The 20,146-nt window shown below is 42.2% G+C and overlaps 1 protein-coding gene across 7 annotated transcripts in view; it reads left to right on the forward strand.

Annotated features, from left to right (window-relative positions):
• Window positions 1-20,146, forward strand: part of CAPS2 (calcyphosine 2) — a 158,932-nt gene that overhangs the window by 51,126 nt on the left and 87,660 nt on the right. For all 7 annotated transcript variants that reach the window (XR_011030429.1, XM_068276655.1, XM_068276660.1 and 4 more), the window contains 3 exons: window positions 11,217-11,284; window positions 14,482-14,595; window positions 15,913-15,987. Coding sequence is in view for 6 of the 7 variants with exons in the window: in XM_068276655.1 (XP_068132756.1) it covers window positions 11,217-11,284; window positions 14,482-14,595; window positions 15,913-15,987 (257 nt within the window). In the remaining variant the exon portion in view is untranslated. The remainder of the gene's footprint in view (window positions 1-11,216; window positions 11,285-14,481; window positions 14,596-15,912; window positions 15,988-20,146) is intronic.

The raw sequence follows: 20,146 nt of genomic DNA on the forward strand, positions 1-20,146 counted from the left end.
TCGATCCTTTCCTCAGGTGAACTAATCCACAGGTGGACAGGGATAAACACCCCACATGGAGGTGTGTAGCATAGACAAGTCTACAGTATAACCATTTTTACAATAAAGACTCCTGTTTTATTCTATGCAGGTCTTCATTAGAGGTAAGATACCTCTTTTTTTCTATATTATAGATAGCCGTATAGATTTATCTGTACCCTTGACACACATATATTGGGCGCCTCCCCCACCAACTAATTTGTACCCTTGCCACACATATATTGGGTACCTCCCCCACCAACCAATTCTGTGTAGTCTAGTAAGATGTTCTGTTGCAGTGGAGGGGGCAGGGGGCTGATGGAACCCACAGAGCAAGCTGGGCAAGGAGTAAGAACTATGCCCTCACCGGAGTGCGCCAATGGGGATTTGGGGCGGTCGTACACATGCTAGATTCTTGCCTGAGGGGTCTTTATTAAACACCTGAGCCAAGTTTAATCTACTGTGTGTATACAGCATTAGGCTACACCTCTGCACCAATATAGTAGAGTAAGGGGAAGTGTGTCAAAGGTGTGGGTGGTCGACAGCATCAGATTATGAGTTGAAAGACCAATGCCCAGTCCTCACTCCTCCATCTCCTTCACCTCTAATATTGACCTATAAGTGCTCAGTAAACAAATCACTTACAGGTCCATCTTAAAAACTGTCTGTGTTGCATTATTGACATTTACTAGTAGGATTCATTTTTTTAGGATAATGTAATGTAGATGGGTTTGGATGCACTTAAAATTGCTATATATGGAATGCATATATAAGTGCTCCATTAGAAACAGCCAAACCCTGAGAAAATCCTGGTTTTTACTTTCATGCATATCGGCTGGACTGCTGATGAGAAAGTGCTAATTATTTTTCATGTTCGTGCTATATACTGTTAAAATGATACATAATTGCACAGGAATGTTTTTTTTTTTTCGCCATGGTACCCCATTGAGGGCCATTTCCAAGCTCGAATGCCTGCTATGTATTTATAGACTATCCTGTTTTTCAGTGAACACGGATAACTTGCAATTGCAGATTCAATCTGTGGCTATATTATTGCATATTATTTTCAGCCCTCCTGTGGCTCTGCAGATTTTCCAAAAGCCTTTAAAAGCTTGTTTTGGTTCTTCAGCTATCTGTTTCCACTCCAATCTCTCTTTCTCTCTCTCTCTCTCTCTCTCTCTGCTTCCTACTCGTGATACTTTTTATAGTAATGACACTTGGGGGATTTGACCCTCTTGCTCTTACCTCTTCCTCACCACACTTTTCAGCAGTTCACTTTATACGCTCCATGAAAATAGCTGCAAGGGCTCACTGTTTTTGGACACTCTAGCTGTGCCACTTGCCATCAGTTTCTCAAGATTCTTGGTGAGATGTCAGTCACACCGCAATTTTTTTATACTGTTTTTTTTTTGTTTTTTTTACTATAAGTAACTCCTGCTCCTGATAAGGTCATGCTTGCTGCTTCTGTAGTCTAGTGGGAATTCTTAAAGAGACCCTGTAACAACAAACAGGGGCCCAGGAGAACATAATGAATAGAATGGTATGCTTTTTTTTTTTTTTTTTTTTTTTTAATATTCTTTATTTTGTTAAAAGGATAGTTATAGGGTACATGTCAACATTATCAGTTAAAGTTCAGTCAATTTTTGATACATAGTGATTTGTACATGTTTATAATGACTACGGAGATGTCCAACGTACATTCGTAAGAGATATCCTTTCTAATAGTATCATAAATTGCAAATAAATGCTTTAGATGATGCATAGTGTTCTCAACAGATGAGATTATTATAAAGTACACTTGAGCCATACCTTTATATCCTTTTAAAGTGTATATAAAGTTTTATATCCTTATAACATTAACCAATAACCAATAAAACCGTCATAACCAGTGACCGAGTGTGGTTTATTCCTTTATGTGCCTAATTAGGTAGGGACTGCCCTCCTCCCCATCCCTGTAAGGAGGGCGCGCCTCCGACCTCCTAATGTTTACCCTGATTCCCAGGGTGTACCTTCCCCAATTTTTCTCTGCTATTGTTGTTGTTGTATCCGCCTCTCACTTATTTGCCTGTCTGGTGCCTGAACTTCGACCATCTCCCAAGGGACTCAATCACAGGGATTGAATCATCGGCTCAAACTCCTCTGACTCTCGAAACATGTCCCAGTACCCCCATTTTTTTTTGAATATTTCAAGTCTGTTTGAGGCTATGTGTGCTAATTCTTCCATACGGTGAATATAGTCGATTTCGGATACCAATTCTCTAAATGCCGGAGGTGCGGTCTTCCGCCAATGTCTCACAATCATACTTTTAGCTGCATTTAGGATATGTTTAACAATGGACTTTTTATATCTTTTCATAGGCCAGTCATTTAAATGGAGTAGATAAAATTCTGCTATGAAAGGGATATCTCCCTCTATCAGGTGTTTAATTAGTTTTTCCACTCCCCTCCAAAATCTCTCAATCCCCTTGCAAGTCCATAACACATGCATAAGTGTGCCTATAGTGTTTCCGCATCTCCAGCAGTTAGAATCGGCCTCCGGGAATATGTGTTGTAGCTTAGCTGGTGTCCAGTACCAATTAGTCAGTATCTTATAGTTTATCTCCTGTATATTCACTGCCATTGATGATTTGTGTGCAAAAATGCACATCTTATCTATTTGTCCTGGCGTGAAGGATCTATTTAGTTCTGCTTCCCAGATACCTATATAGGGTAAAGGGGATGTCTCCTGGTCTATCAGTAGCAGATACAATCCAGATAAAGTTTTTGGTAAGGGATCACTTCCTGTGCATAGGGATTCAAATGTGGTGCATTGGCGCCAATTATCTGGGACAATACCGTTGCTACGTAGGTAGTATCTGATTTGGAACAGGGCCCACCAGTTTAGCTTTAAAGGGACTCCGAGCTCACGAAAAAAAGAAAAGTTGTACTCACCAGGGGCTTTCTCCAGCCCAGTGCTGGTCGGGAGGTCCCACGCCGGCGTCCTGGCTCCTCTCCTTCTCCCCGCTCCGGTATAGCTGACAGGCCGCAGCCCGGGCGACACTCGGTGGAGTGTCGGGCTGCAGCTTCCGCGTATGACGCGGATTACGTCACACGCCGGCCGCCTCGCGTCATCACGGCGGCCGGCGTGAAAGTACTGCGCATGCGCGCTTTAATCGCGCATGCGCAGTACTTTCACGCCGGCCGCCGTGATGACGCGAGGCGGCCGGCGTGTGACGTAATCCGCGTCATACGCGGAAGCTGCAGCCCGACACTCCACCGAGTGTCGCCCGGGCTGCGGCCTGTCAGCTATACCGGAGCGGGGAGAAGGAGAGGAGCCAGGACGCCGGCGTGGGACCTCCCGACCAGCACTGGGCTGGAGAAAGCCCCTGGTGAGTACAACTTTTCTTTTTTTCGTGAGCTCGGAGTCCCTTTAAGTTGGGATATTTTAGTTGAATAGTTGTATCTGGATACCATCCTGATTGATTGCCAAATTCGTGAAGAGTTAAATTCACCTCATTACCCACTCTGTGTTCCCTTTGTTCGTGGCTTTGTAGGGGTATATCTGGGTTGTTTGTTAGTGACAACAGTGGGGAGACTCCCGGTGAGAAGTCTGGGAAGTGTCTGATTTTTTTGAGCACTTCTAATGTGTTTAATACTAAAGGTGGTATCTTCCACATCTTACTATGTGTACTGGGAATCCAGAGTAATTTATCAGGGGCATGACTAGAAAGCGCCTTTTCAATGTTTGTCCATTGTTTACACCTGTAGTGTCTACTCCAATCTACAGCTCTGGTGAGTACGGCTGCGTAATAGTAATTTTTAACATGGGGTACTGCTAGTCCTCCTTTTTGTTTAGTTCTATATAGTATTTCTTTTTTTAGTCTGGGTGGTTTGCCCCTCCAAATGTATCTATTAAATGTTGCTTGTGCTTTTTGGAAGAAAGCTCCCGGGATCGGTACTGGTAAGGTCTGGAAGAGGTACAGGAGCCTGGGCATAATGTTCATCTTAAGGATTGCTACCCTCCCAATCCATGAAAAGTGGGGTTTATCCCATCTCCCTAGGTCTTCTGTCAACGTATGTAGGATAGGTGGGAAGTTCTGGAGATATATTTCTCTGAGGGAGTCTGAAATATATGTGCCAAGGTATTTAATATGTCGTGTATTCCATTTAAAGGGAAATTGACTTTCCAGGTGTTTCTGCTGGTCTGCAGGAAGCCCTACTCCATACGCCTCACATTTATCTAAGTTGATTTTGAAGTATGATATTCTGCTAAATTTGTTAAACTCCATAAGAAGATTAGGCAGTGTGATCAATGGGTTTGTCAGGAAGAATAAGAGATCGTCTGCGTACGCAGCTAATTTATGATTGACCGGTCCAATTTGGACACCCCCAATGTTCACATTTTTCCTAACGTGAGACAGGAAAGGCTCCAGAGCCAGGGCGAACACCAAAGGTGACAGTGGACATCCCTGTCTGGTTCCGTTAGTAATATTTAAAGGATCAGACAGGATACCATTTACTTTTATGCGTGCAGTGGGGACCGAGTATAGTGCGTCGATACAAGACAGCATTCGAGTACCTAAACCTGTATTTACTAATACTGCTTTGATCCAATCCCAGCTCACCTGGTCGAAGGCCTTCTCCGCATCTGTGGATAAAAGCATGCATGGTATTTGTCTCGACCGGGCGAACTGGGTCACATCAATTGCTCTAATGGTGTTATCTCTTGCCTCTCTTGTAGGTATAAAACCAACTTGATCCCAGTGGATTAGTTCTCCCATATATTCTGCCAATCTATTCGCTAATATTTTTGAGAATATTTTTAAGTCTAGGTTGAGGAGAGAAATTGGTCTGTAGCTACCACATATCGCTGGGTCTTTATTTGGTTTCGCTATAACTGATATATGGGATTCTAATGTTTGTAGTGGAAGGGATATATCTGGGTCTCCCACTGCTAGTGCATTAAACAGTTTACAAAGATATGGGGTTAAGATATGTTTGAATTTTTTATAGTATTCTATAGGGTATCCGTCTGGCCCCGAGGCCTTCCCTGATTTAATGCCTGTAATAACTTTTTTAATCTCCTGTTCTGTAAAGGGTTCCTCAAGTATTGATACATCTTCTTCTCCCAATCGAGGTAACTCTGCCTGTTTTAGGTATTTTTTTATTGCTTCTTTGAAGCTTGGTTTGTTGTTATTGTCGTTTGATAGTTGTAAGTTATAGAGTTTCGTATAAAATTGTTTAAAGCTATTCGCTATAGATTCACTTCTAATATGTTTGACCCCTTGGGCATCTGTAATTTGGGAGACGTATGTTCTCTGCTGTTGTTTCTTTAAGGCTCTCGCTAGTAACTTGCCTGTTTTATTGCCCGAGAGGTAGAAAGTCCCCTGGCATCTATAAGCGGCCTGTTTTGCCTCTTTCTGTAACATGTCATTAAGTCTCTTTCTCTTTTCATCAAGGACAGCTAAATCTGCCTCGTTCTGGGATTTCTTATGTTTGAGCTCCAGGCCATGTACCTCTCCCAGCAACCGCCGCAGCATTTCACCCCTTTGTTTTTTACGTTTTGTGCCTATTTGGATGAGAAGTCCTCTCAGAGTGCACTTATGAGATTCCCACAGAATTGGTGGGGTGACTTCCTCTGTATCGTTAATCTGGAAGAAGCATTCTAAATGTTTTGTGATTAATTGGGAGACTTCCTCATCTTGTAGGAGTGAAATATTCAGCCTCCAGTTAAATGGAAGTTCTCTTTTGTCTTTACATCGTAGGGTAACCCATACCGGTGCATGATCAGAGTAGGAAGTCACTCCTATGTCTGATAAGATGTGCTCTGAGAGGAGATTATGAGAGACTAAAATGTAGTCAATTCTACTATATACGTTGTGTACTTGTGAGTAGAAGGAGTAGTCTTTGTTTTGTGGGTGTACGAGTCTCCACACATCAACCAACTGTCGCTCATGTAGCATCTTTTTCAGTTTATTAAGTTTTGCATATGAGATAGTTGACTTTCCCTGTGACGTATCTAAGACTGGATTCAAAGGTAGGTTCAGGTCACCTCCTAGAATCACGCTGCCCTCAGTGAAGGAATCAAGGACCTCCAGGAATTTTGCTAAAAATGTCACCTGGTCGACATTAGGAGCATATACGGATCCCATACTGTATTTAATACCTTTTATTGTGCCTTTGATCAGTACATACCTGCCCAAATCGTCAATTAGGGAGTCTGTGAGGATAAATGGTAGGGAGCGACTTAGAAGGATAGCAACCCCTTTTGTCTTTGAGTCAGGAGACGTCCCCAAGTAGGAGGTAGGAAAGTTTTTATCATTAAGTCTAGGGTGGTGATCCCTTTTAAAATGCGTCTCCTGCACAAAGACAATCTGTGCTCTCTGTCTCCACATATCTTTCAGCAATATCCTTCTCTTTTCCGGGATGTTTAACCCCTTGGTGTTGATCGATATACATTTCAAGGATTCCATGAGAGGGGGACAGCATTTCTGCTCACCTTGGGGGGCACACCATATAAACCTTTATACTCGGTCACTAAACAAATATAACAATCAATCCAACCATGTTTCAACATGAAAAATAACTCTAGTTTAAGCGTAATCCCATATCGGGTTGAGACTAACTTAGTCTCCCTATGTGGTAGCTGAGCAGCCAACATGACTTGTGAAGAGCTAAGCTCTCCCCCCTCCCCCCTATCCCCTCTCCCTTTTTATGAGAGACTTCTGACTATGTATTGTCCCCTGGTGTCTGTGACACCGACATGGTGTATTTATTTATATATATGGCAGATTCTCTCCCCCTAGCCTCTTCTTTAATGGTTCCTAGCTAATCACTATTATAGTATTACCTGATTTATGGGCTGCTCACCCCCCCGCCGTGGCCATATAGACATCAGGTATATGAAATACATTTATCTATTTGCATATGACACATCCAGTAACATAGCTATATCTAATCAGAAGTGACTCTTTTAGGCAGAGGGGTTCCAGCACTAGGAGCACAGCTCATATAGCTTTTACTGTCACCCGCTGCCTATTGTTGTCTTCAGATCAGCTCTGTACTAGAGTAAGAAGCACAAAAGTGCGCAGTCTTCTTTAACCTTTCTTACGTATATTGGCCGGTCTCTCTGATAAGAGGCTTATGGGCCTATGGTGAAATTCAGCTTGAATCTTTACAGAGTGTGCACTTACAGAAGTGCGCCGTCTTCTTTTCTTCTGTGGCCTTATATTATAAGTGCGCCGTACAGATATAGATATAGTTATATAGGAAGTGGAGTGCCACTGTATATGCAGTAAATTTGAGTTCAGGAGGCCTATAATAGATGTGCGACTCATCCTTCCCAGCCCGGGTGTCTAACATGGGAAGAACCCCTCCGCAGTTCGGCTGGGTGATGTTAGCCATCGGCTGGGGAGTGTCGTAAGGATTATGTAGTTGCGATGCTAGGGCAATAAAAAGGTGAAGAGAAAAGGTAATGAAGATAGAAGTACTTATCTGCCATGTTCGGGACTTCTTTCACAGGTTGTCTCGCCTTGAGAGTGTCGCCATGTCTACAGCGGTTTAGCGCCTTTGTCTCTTAGCACGTTGTGGCAGGCCGACAGGCAGCTGTTCCGGTTGCCATTCGGGCAGGTCTACGTGTGGTAATTCCAAGGTTTGCAAGAATTCCGGTAGCTCGGACGGGGATTTTAATGAGTAGGCCCGTTCTCCTTTCATAACAGTAATCTGGAAGGGGAAGCCCCACTTATATTTCAGGCCTTTATCGTTGAGGGTTTTTAGGAGTGGCTGTAGTGCTCTTCTTTGGGCAAGAGTACTCGGAGCAAGGTCCTGGAATAGTTGTATAGAATATCCCTCGTATTCAATTTCCTCCATTTTCCTCGCTGCTTGCATTATGGCGTCTTTGACGCTGTAGTGGTGTAGTTTACATATCACGTCCCGCGGTGGATTACCTGCTAGAGGTTGAGATCGCAGGGCTCTGTGTGCTCTGTCAAGTTTGATAATGTTATCTGTCGGCTTTTTGAGGACCTTATTGAAAATGGCGGCGAGGGTCTCTTCGAGCTGCTGCGGTTCAAAGCATTCCGGTAGGCCTCTTACCCGGATATTGCTTCTCCGGCTACGATTTTGTAAGTCCTCCAGACCAGTGCGTAGCATGATATTGACCGCTGATTGGTTTTTCCCTGCTTCTTTCAGGCGTTCGATGTCTCGTTTCATGGATTACGCCTCGGACTCTAAGGCCTGTAATCTTCCGCCATGAGCTTCCACCTCAGCCTGAACTTCCGCCAACTCCGCCCGTGCTGTGGCCGTGATACGTTCGGCCAGTTCATTCAGGTCTTCCTTAGTTGGCAGGTTGTGTAAGTAATCTTTGATCTCGTTTAGAGATTTGGTGGTGGCTGCAGCCACTTCTGTCTCGGCCGCACCTTTGTCTGGGCCTGTAGTGGCGTCGGCCATTTTGAGCGGTGTTTGGGTGGCCTCGTTTTTTTTCAGGAACTTGGTAAGCTGCTGTTGCTTCGGAGATGTTTTCCTCTGCGGCGACTGTGTTCTTGTGCCTTTCTTTGGGCGTCCGGACATACTTTCTCGGCGGGACAACAAGTTTAAGTCAGTCTCAAAGTGCCTTTAATCTCGGGAGAAGGGAGAGCTCTCTCAATGTGCGTCCTCACGCGTCCATGGCTGGCTCCGCCCCCCGAATGGTATGCTTTTTATTGTAAGAATTTCAGAGTACAGATTCTCTTTAAGGAACTTGGCAGTTCATCAAAATCTACCATATTGGAAGCAACTACTGAATTACACTTTAGTAGGGATCATGGATTTCTAAGCAATATGAACTGCAAATTACTTTTTTCCTATATAGCTCTCACTTATAGTAGGACTTTGACTCTGGACCTCTTATTGACTGAGTTTGGACTAGTTCATATCCTCATGGGGGATTGCCAAGGATTCCTTTTGTTTTTTCCAAAGCATTCTCTGAATGGCTTTGGCATAATCCAACTGCCAGAATGATGTGCATGTGAGTAGGAAGACCATCTAGCATCTTTTTATACGTCCATGCCAGGGAGTGTGCTTCAAAACATTATGGAAATCTTTAAAATCCCACATGAGCAGATGTTTAGTCCAAAATCTGTCATATTACTCTTGGACAAATTTTAATCATGTACAGTCTGTGCACACATGTGTTAATTTTCCAGTTTTTCATCATTGTGCTCCTTCGAAGTTTAGTAAGGCTGCCATAACCAGTGCATGAATTCCTATAAATTATTGCAACTTACTGAAGCCTGTGATCTGACTTGATTCATGATGTAAACATAAGCTTTTTCTTGTGTTTAATGTTTACTGTGTTTATTTCACAGCAGTCAGTCTCTGTTCATTATCTGATGCAGCCACCTGAGTCTTCCAGTTGTGCTGTGCAGAAATTTTCCTTTGAACTGTATATGTTTAGCTGTGATTAAAAAAAAAAAGCTTGCACCGCCTCAGCCTCATCTGCTGGTAATGAGCATAGAGAGAAACCCTGAGTTTGAGAATCCCCCTCAACTCTGTTTACGAGCGTGTTATAACTATCAACAAGGAGGGCTTATTTGAATTTTCAACTACCACTTAGGTAATTTTGCCACATCAACCTATGACATCATACAGCTGAGTGCAGAAATAATGGCAGAGCTGGTAGGATTGCATCAGTCAAACCCTAAAGGTGGCCATACACCATACAATTTTTTTTAAATATCTGTTCAATTCAAGAATAGCAATCAATTTTTTGCTGACTGATTGTAACAATTCAAAAATCTTACCAATGTACCACACACACCTATGTTCATTCTTTTCCCAATCATGAATAAAATAATTGAAAGCTCAGAAAAAATTGATTGGAACTGTACATCAAGTAATTGGCAATCCATCACACACCATACAATTCGTGATAAAGTTGGTCTGAAATTTCCAACATGTCCAATCTCCAAAAATCGAAAGAAAAAAAAAGAAATTCGGTTGGATTTATTGATCAAAAACTAAGAAAAGCTCTCGATTTTTCGAGACAACCGATCAAAATTATCGAATTTGTGAATATTTTGATCTTTTAAGTGTATGGTGTGTGGCCACCTTAACAGTTGAATGGGTGTGTGTCTCCTCATTTTTCAGTGCAGACTTCTAGCACCTCAGGAGACCACAGAAGAACTGGCAGATCAAGATGGGATCTTGAAGAAGAACCCAAAAATATGTACTTTATCAGTGCAGCCCTAGCAGGTCAAGTAAATGAAGGTTAAAAAAATGCTCAGTTACTGTCACCTGGAACAATTATTAGTGATTACTTTGGGTGGCAGTTTTAGAAATGATGGCTGTACAGACATGCTGCATGGCTACATCTGCTTTCCCACAGCCTTTGAGGCGCCAAACAGTAGGGGGGTCAGTTAGGTTAGTGTTTTAGTGATCTGGCCTGGTTTTTCAAAACAGACTAACAGTCATAGACTGTAAAGAAAATTTATGTTAGCTATAAGATATGTTGGTGTGACAGAAGGCAAAATTTCAACATGCAGAACTTTTCTAGACACCTGATGGAACGTGGGCATGCCATAGATAGGAATGCTACCTACGATATGTATGTTACAATGGACACCAATGGATGTGGACGTACCAATGGTACATTGTATTGGATCCTCTGTGACCATCCATATTGTGGCTGCAGTGTAGTGTAAACCAAGACTAAAATAATATAGCTCTGCTTTTGCAGCTTTAAATTAAGAACCGTATTCATCTTGGTGTGTTGACAGGCTTATTGTGAATATTACTCTGAGTTTACTGTGGATAAATAATTTTTTTGCCTGTTTTAACTAAGGTCTCCTTTGCTGCATAAACGTCATACAGGGTTTATTCAGCGCTGGAAGGGGTAATGCCTAACTGTACTACTTTGCTTTGCTTAGAATAAGTACACTTTTATGCATTGCTAAGCAGTGCATTGTAGATTTTCAAGTGCTGAAGGGATTTGCTGTGTTTTTTGTACTGTGCGATTCTGAATTTAATTGGTGATGTTGCTGACATTTCAGCTGCTTTAGGATATGCCTAGATTTTTAACTTGTGATGGGTGTCCAACGAAGGCTGTGGAAGCAAAAAAACTTCCTTATAGCAGGATGAAATCCCATTTTCACTTATAAATCTTAACACTGTCTTGTGCTATGAATTGAATTGATAATCCTGCTCTCCTCTAAATGGATTTTTTTTTCTCTTGGATACACTTGCAGGAGGATCTGGCCGCAGACAGAAAGAAACAGGCGGTTGTAGAGCAAGTTATGATAGACCAGCTCTCTAGGTATGGTTTAACTTGCAGACATATTCAGTGTCAGACTGTATTATTGTTATCTTTTTCCTTTTAAAGTTTATCATTAATGCTGACAAGTGCATGTGCCTCATTTTGCCAGATGTAGCAGGATTATATGTTTTGTATTTTTGTACCCAGGTGAGTAAAAGAAATCTAATAAATACGTGTATTACAGTGTTAATTCAGAACAACAATCTACATTGACCCCAGAAAAATGTCAACTTGGGATTTTTGTGGACTTCTGTAATACACATCCTGTAGATATGCCCTTTATTTGTGAAGGGACAAAGTCTAGCCAGATATTATGGTCAGAGAACTCACGGATATGTTAAAGTGGGATTGACAGCCACAAAATCAAATTCCATTTACCCACTGCTCTGTTTATTATGAAGTCTACATTCTAAACCTGCATTGCAAGTGTTCCAGTATAATCATAAATGTTTCTCTTGTAATGAATCTTATGTCAGTCAGCCTGACTCCTTTCTGGTACATTGCCAAATAGAGAAAAGTTTGTCATCTCCCCTCCCACATTCCTGCTCCTCACTGATTGGCTGAGGGCAGTTCACTGTGACAGGCTGAGGCTGAGACGGGAAATACAGCTCAACTCTCTGCAGAAGCTGCGGAAATATGATCTATGCTGTGCTCACATGTGTTTACAAAGCAAGTTAGATGTGACAGTGCAGTTTCTAGGAAGAAAAAAAGAGTAAGGGAGGAAATTACATCAGGATTGGCTTCAGTCAGAGGCAGTAAAGATGGAAAAGGCCTGGAACAGTTTTCTCTTTATTTACTATACTAAATTCACTGAAATCAAACCATGGACAGTACAATACATATGTTATATAAGTAGAAAATCTACTTAAATATGTGTTTTTTTTTCCTGGGCTAGTATGGCGGTTCCTGCTGCTTTAAATTAAAGTATCCTGTTATATCAGTTTGTACAATTAATCTTAAAAACTCCAAATGGTGCAACTTTTTTTCTATTTCAAATAACAATGTTATTCTATATCCTTCCAACAAAGCACAATCAATATCATTAGTCTGTTCTGGTCCTTCTTATTGGCAAATAGGAAGACGGTCAGTAACTATAGATCTCTCGGAATAGCCTTATGTCACATGGCTCCAGTTACAGAACCATCCAGTGCTTTTTTCCCAACAGCCTGATTTCTACAAAACATGATTGACACCCTGCATCTTCTCTGTGTGCAAGTTCATAGCGCTGCCTCTAATAACTCTCCACCTCTTCCTTTCTTGTCCCACCTCAGCTGTGTCACTTCTGGTTACTAAAGTCATGTAATTTAGAGTTTAAAACACAAGCTATACTGAAAACACAAGACAGGCGAAGCACCAACTCATATGTCCCTTGTCAGGTCTGAAAATTACTCTTTGTTCAGTAAAAAAAAGAAGCAATGACAATGTCTTTTGCAGTGTAAACCATGTATTTCATTGTAGATTAGAAGCTGTTCTGTAGATATGCTGGAGTATTTTGTATGCTGCTCAGTAAGTACAACACCCTTAATGCCAGTTTTCTTGAGTATGTCCATATTTTCATAGGACTAAATTGCACAGTGCCATGGGTAGTTTTTGCTCCACTGTTCCTTAGCTGAAAATAAATCTTTGCAGGGGATCTAGGTTTTGGTCAAGAAACATATTCAGTTGCATAGCTGAATATTAACACTTTCAGGCAGGGAAAGAAGAAAAGCAATACAACATTTTTTTTTCTTTGCTTGGCACTATACTTACACATCAATCTCATCATGTCAAATGTCACTTAAAGTGTACCAGAGACAGCAAATTGTAAAGCTTTGATACTTACCCGGGGCTTCCTCCAGCCCCATAAGTCCCAAGCCGTCCTCCCGTGGTCTGCCGTTCAGCCACGATCAGCCCTGGTAACTGTCTCAGTCTCATCAGTCTGGGTGTACTGCACATGCGTAATATGTTGGCTCTTTATAAATACAATAAATAATAATACTGATGAGAAGTTTTGCAATGCAAATTCACACTCAGTGGAAATACGCCCCAAAGTCTGTGTAGTGAGCTGTACAACAAATTCCGTCAATCAGATTGTGTCCTGATTCATAGTAGGTGACACTGTGGACAGAGATTTGAATTACTGATGTCTCTAGTATTCTCCCCACCATGGAACACTGCGTCCTTTTTAAAGTGGACCCGAACTCAGAACTTCCTCCCTGTACTAAACGAAAACCAACAGCATAATAACCTTTAAAGTGAACCTAAAGTCAACAAAAAAAAAATGAGATTAACTCACCTGGGGCTTCCCTCAGCCCCCTGCAGACGATTGGTGCCCTCGCAGCTCCGGTCCGATGCTTCTGGACCCGCCGGCGTCGACTTCCGGTTTGGCCGTCACCGGCCGACAGGCATGGGAACGCGAGTGATTGTTCTTGTTCCCAGCCTGTATATCGGCTCCTATGCTGCTATTGCGGCCTCCTGGCCGCAATAGCAGCATAGGGGGCGATATACAGGCTGGGAACGCGAACAATCACTCGCGTTCCCATGCCTGTCGGCCAGTGACGGCCAAACCGGAAGTGTTCGCCGGCGGGTCCTGGGCCATCGGAGCAGAGCTGCAAAGGCACCAATCGTCTGCAGGGGGCTGAGGGAAGCCCCAGGTGAGTTAATCTCATTTTTTTTTTGACTTTAGGTTATCTTTAGGCAAAAAACATTTCTTTCCTACAGCTGACACAAATCCTAAAATAAATCTGCACAGTTTCTACTTCCTGATTCATAGAAGTAGACATATTGTTTACAGCTTGTACTTTCATATGGTCTTGTCTGCTTCTCTGCCATAGGCAGTCATGTGACACAGGGGGGGAGATCAAATTACAACTAGTGATTAGACACAAATGAGGGGGAATTGTACAGGATAAGCTCTTTAAATACATACAGGGGGCATTTCTGTTATATTTTCCTTGTGTCCTGTGCAAGAGTTCAGGTCCACTTTAAGCGATGCAGGAGAAAAGCTGGTTGCACAATCACTCCAGTCTTAAGATAAATTATCTAATGACATCAGCAAGCAATTACAGTTAAAGCCGGCAAGCAACCTCTTTTGTGTGGCTTATTTATTTAGTTAATACTTTTAATAACATTTAACGTCATTTATTTCTCATTATTATAATGTCAACATTTACATTTTGCGTGTGCTGCTGAAAGTGCATATTGTGTTATGTTTATAGGGCTGTTATCAGTGACCCAGAGCAAAATATGAGTTCATCCATTCAGAATACTCTTCAGCAAGATGTAGCATCTGCCCCTCTCCGCTTCCGGAAGAGAACCTTACACGAGACCAAGTAATGTAGACTCAGTTTATACTTTTCATGGATATGGACATGTTAGCAGGAATATTTTACAGATTTGTGCATTATGATTTCATTGTGATGTGATTTTGTGTTTCTATATTCAGCTGTATGAGTCAGACAACAGAAATCCAAACACGAGATTTGGTTGCATGTGTGCCGTTGTGTGGATTTATTTGCTGACTTTATATAACCTCAGCAGTATAATTGAAACACCGGTCATAGGTATTATTAACCGATTCCTGTCTGCTTAACGTAGGATAGCAGTGGGACAGCGTGAACACAGTGAATCCAGCGCAGGAGACTTGGGCACATAGGGAGTAACTTCGGCGCCATCAGAAGACGGAGCTGAAGTTACTTTTAAAACACAATAATTCGGCTTCCAGCAATTTTTGGAAGCCAAATTATTTCATTCCCCACCATCCATGGCGGCCTGGAGGGGGAATAGTATTTAACACGGCCGTTGACTTGTGCAGCAGCAGGATCAGCCATATACCAGCTGTATATTGCGCCTAAGTCTCCCGCGCCGATTCCTCTTGTATGCGGACAGCGCTCTCTCAAGTCTCAGCGATGCCATATGACGTCATCTCGTGAGCGGGAAGATTTGACAGGAGCTCGTGCTCTAGTCAGTAAACACAGCGGGCCCCAGAGATCAGCCTGCCAGCCAGTGATCGGTTTTATTTTGCTCTGCTACTGGTCTTTTTGATATTATTAAATGTGTTTTGGCTACTTTGTACAGCACGGCCAAGTGTCAGACAATTGTGATAAGGGCCCTGTAGGCTGTAATAATAGTCTTTGCATGACCATGTGATGTCATGAGAACACTTCTTGTCAAAAAGTTATTTCTGTTATTTCATCAGTCTTGGTGCTTTATGTGCTTTATGTCTTTTGAGATTCTGATTACAACAGCCTGTCTTCTGGATTCTGTTGATCGTCTGCCTCTAGCCCTGACCTTTTGTATATGTTATGACTGTGCTTTCCTGCCGCCTACACAGACTTGTGCTGCATGTCAGCTGTCACCAGTTGGGTAGACCTGAGGGCGGTGACCTGGTGGCATCGTGCAGCCTAATCCATACTTCCTCGCGGGAGTTCTGTGCGAAGGATGACACTCCTTAAACCTGTGCCTTGAGGGAGCCCATGTGAGATAACTGCAGAAAAAAAGAACAGCTGATAACAACTTGTGTTTTGCATTTGTCCTTTCTCACACTTTGCAATAACCTCATCTTAGTATTTCAGTGAAATAGCATGTTTTACATGTATACAGTTTCATCTAGTTTTGTTCTTACATTAATTCTTTTGTCATTTTTACAGGGTAAAAACAAGCTCAGCATTAACAGAAAAGATGTTGTCCCACAAGCTCTGTTTTGATGCAAGGATTATCAGCAGGTAAAGGGGTCATCAAAGATTATTTTATGTAAATTGCCCTCATTATGCCTAAAGTGAGACTTTTGCAAACACATTAAGTTTTGACTAAAGTGTGAATATAGATTTTGGTCACCATTAAAAAACATTTTCTCTCATTTTCTGTTTTCATGACTATTGGTACAGAGCAGGAAGTAGACTGATTCTAAAGTTTCACAGTTGTCAATAGAATGGGAGTTGATCACTCTTAATTATCGTTGTGGCTCCTGTATACCTGACTTGTAAACAGAATCCATTGCTTCGCTACACATGTTTAACCAGTACTATGTAAGCTAAAGCTCCTACTAAGTGTGTCAACCCAGCAGGTCTGCAAATTGAATGGACTGGCTTTAACAACTCAGAAGGTGTATGCACAGGAGAGCAGCACAGAAGGCGCATGCACAGGAGAGCAGCACAGAAGGTGCATGCACAGGAGGCAAATGCACAGGAAAGCAGCACACAAGATGCATGCACAGGAGAGCAGCACAGAACCCGCATGCACAGGAAAGCAGCACAGAACCCGCATGCACAGGAGAGCAGCACACAGAAGGTGCATGCACAGGAGAGCAGCACAGAAGGTGCATGCACAGAAGAGCAGCACAGAAGATGTATGTACAGGAGAGCAGCACAGTTGCGTGCACATGAGAACAGCACAGAAGGCGTGTGCACAGGAGAGCAGCTCAGAAGGTGCTTGCACAGGAGAGCAGCACAGAAGGTGCATGCACAGGAGAGCAGCACAAAAGATGCGTGCACATGAGAGCAGCACAGAAGGTGCATGCACAGGAGAGCAGCACAGAAGATGCGTGCACATGAGAGCAGCACAGAAGGCTCGTGCACAGGAGAGCAGCACAGAAGGTGCATGCACAGGAGAGCAGCACAAAAGATGCATGCACAGGAGAGCAGCACAGAAGGCACATGCACAGGAGAGTAGCACAGAAGGTGCGTGCGCAGGAGAGCAGCACATGTGCAGTAGCATGCAGTAGCATTTTGCATTTTTGTTTAAGAGCTTGTGAATAATCAACTGTCATACTTTCAGTACATTTAACGAAATCTGTAATGAGTGGAAACTAGGAATATGTGCCCTTTGTAAAATGCCAGCTTACTGGCTGTTATGCTGATTTTTTTGTGTTGAGGTGAGCGCTGAGGGGAGAGCCCAAGGTGAGGGAGGGGGGGACTGTCCCCCCTCTCCGCTGATGTGTGCCCATGCTCTCTCCTCATGCTGCGACCCCTGTGGCCCCCCAAAACGGCTTTGAGCGAACCCTAGAGGGGCCCTGGGCCCCCCACAGGTGCAGGGGCTGCAGCCCCTATTGTTACGCCCCTGAGCATGTGGCTAATCTAGTCAGACTTCAGCACCTGATCTGCATGCTTCTTTAGGGTCTATAGATAAAAATGTTAGAGGTAGATGATAAGCAGGGCAGCCATAGAGAAGAAATACTTTTGTCAGCCTCCATAATTCTACCTCCTCAGGTTCCTTTTAAAGGCAACCAACCTCAAACACAATGAAATATACATATAACCCTCTTTAAAAAACGAAGGGCTTATTGACACTATGAGCGTTTTAAAAAATGTTTTAAGCGATGGCCATTTTAGAAATCACAATGATTTCCAATGACAGTGTTCACATGTGAGCGTTTCAATTGTATTTAAATCGCAAACGCTCTACATGTGCTAACCAAATTTTGGACATGACAGTTTAACACAGATTGATGTATTGCCCTCCAGGTTATGCATCCAACTAACACGGTATGGTTTGCCACTGCACCCCTACCCACTTTACTGGAAGCTGTTCTTCGGTCAACCACATTTTTTATTTCCTTTTAACAATGCCAATGGCCTGGTAGTCTTGCTGATCGTTCTGGCATCAGTAGTGTCTAAATCACACACCTGAAATAAGCATGTAGCTAATCCAATCAGACTTCAGTCAGAAACATCTGATCTGCATGCTTGTTCAAGGTCTACGACTAAAAGTATTAGCAACAAAGGATCAGCAGGGCAGCCAGGCATCAAGCATTTTTCACAAAAGAAAAAAAAGTTTTGAAGCTCCCTGGACCATACTACACGGACACCATAAGGGGGTGAGATGCAACCTCTACCACCACATTATGCTCCTCCCACTGCTGATTTGCAGAGATGTAAAGGTGTCAACATACTTCAAACGAGGAAAAAGAGATTTGTAAATGAGCCTTTCACTCCTTGTACAAATGTAGAAAACTTTTATTGACATAAACTTTTGTATAGAAACCACATCTCCATCAGGGACAGAAAGAAAAAATAAGTTAAAACCATTTAAAAAAAATGTTGCAAGAGATGAGAAAAGGTTGACCTCAAACCACCATGCACATCACACAAGGAAACAGCACACTACAGCCGTGACACACTAGAAAGAATGGATGTGCCGGTATCAAGAAAGTCTGTGTTGCAGATGCCAGCAGTCCTGGCACACTGCCTATGTAGGTCAATTTCAGATGCAGACACTGACTGGAATCATATGTACACCAGAACCACATGTAGGCAACACACCTATAGAAACGCTACTTGTCATCATTGTTTAAAAGGAAATATATATGTCAGCCTCCACATGTCTCTCATCTGGGGTTCCCTTTAAAGACAGATGATCAGAATGACATCCAGACAAGTAGCATTAAAAATTCAGATTTGCCATAAATGATAGTCATAATGTATATGAAGCAAAGAGATCATGATTTTTAATTACATCCCGCTTTATAAACTTAAACTATGTTCAATTTCTACCAATAGAAAATCCCATGTCACACAGACAGCTCCAATCCTTTCAATGACTGTTTGAAGGCCTTGTTCCCTTTATAATACAATCACTTATCACTTGTAATGGGTATTATAATTCTCAGTTCAGTCAGAGTGATTATTTGAGGCTGCTGTATGCGCTGAATGCTCATGCTTAATGGTTCTGTAGTGCATGTTACAGACAGGCATGCAGTGTATTCGCTTCTGCCACATCATGGCTTCATATATCAGGCTGATGTAAATCTATACTGTGCCCAGCTGAGTCACTGCATCACAGCCTTCAAATTCAAGGACGTAAAGTGCTTCACTGCGACCTTTATGTGACATTATCAAATGATTGAAATATAACCCAATAAAAATCTCATTTGGTCTTAAGGATATTTTGCGGATTTTCCTTAGGTGTGATTTATTTTTAAACAAGACGCCTCCAAATTTCCACCCTCATCTTCTTAAAAGGATTTAGAATAGCTAATTCCTCTCCATATATCAGTGATTCACATGATTACCTCAGGGGCATTGAAGCTTTGCTTTCATTTGCTTTTCTAAGAGTAACAGCCCAACACTGCTACATTCTAAGTGGATTATTTATATTGCTTGGAACTGGATACACAAGGACAAGATTTGTTCAGCTATTTATTTTTTTTCCTATTTTGATTTTACATGTGGGTTTTGTCAAGGTCAAGTGCTAATCTTTTATCAGTGAGCATTTAAGGATCTCAGAAAAGCAATTCAGACATATTTTAAGGGGAAACTGTGGCCCCTTTTAATAGGTTTAGATACACTTGTAAAAATCAGCTTAGAGAGACACTCTCGATCACTCAGAACTTTGTTTCTTCTCAAAAAGATAAGCAACAACATACTAACCTTTAATGAAAAAAAAATTATTTGTTACAGCTGATACAAATCCTGCAATAAATCTGCAGTGTGTCTACTCCCTGCTTTCATGGAAGCAGACATATTGTTAACATCTTGTGTTTACCAATTAGCTGATCTGCCATGGTGGGGGTCAGCTGACACAGCTGCAAGGTCTAATTACAACTTGTGATTAGTCACAGATGAGAGGGAATTAGAGAGGCTTAACTTTAAATACATACAATGTGCATTTCTCTATACTTTCCTTCTGTCCTGTGCAAGAGTTCAGGTCCACTTTAAAGGAAATGCACTAGTATCACAGGCTCCTTTTGTAAGACTGAAATGCAGGTTCCCTTCACCAATGAATAAGATAAGAAGGAGCTGAAATTAGTGCTGTGGCAGAGATCAGCAGCAAGCAGTGACATCAGAAAAAAGAACTCCAGATACACTCACCTAAAGGATTATTAGCAACACCTGTTCATTTTTTATTAGATATCAGCAGTTATCTAATCAACCAATCACATGGCAG

Source organism: Hyperolius riggenbachi, chromosome 3 (genome assembly GCF_040937935.1).
Source record: "Hyperolius riggenbachi isolate aHypRig1 chromosome 3, aHypRig1.pri, whole genome shotgun sequence".
Classification (NCBI taxonomy): Eukaryota; Metazoa; Chordata; class Amphibia; order Anura; family Hyperoliidae; genus Hyperolius; species Hyperolius riggenbachi.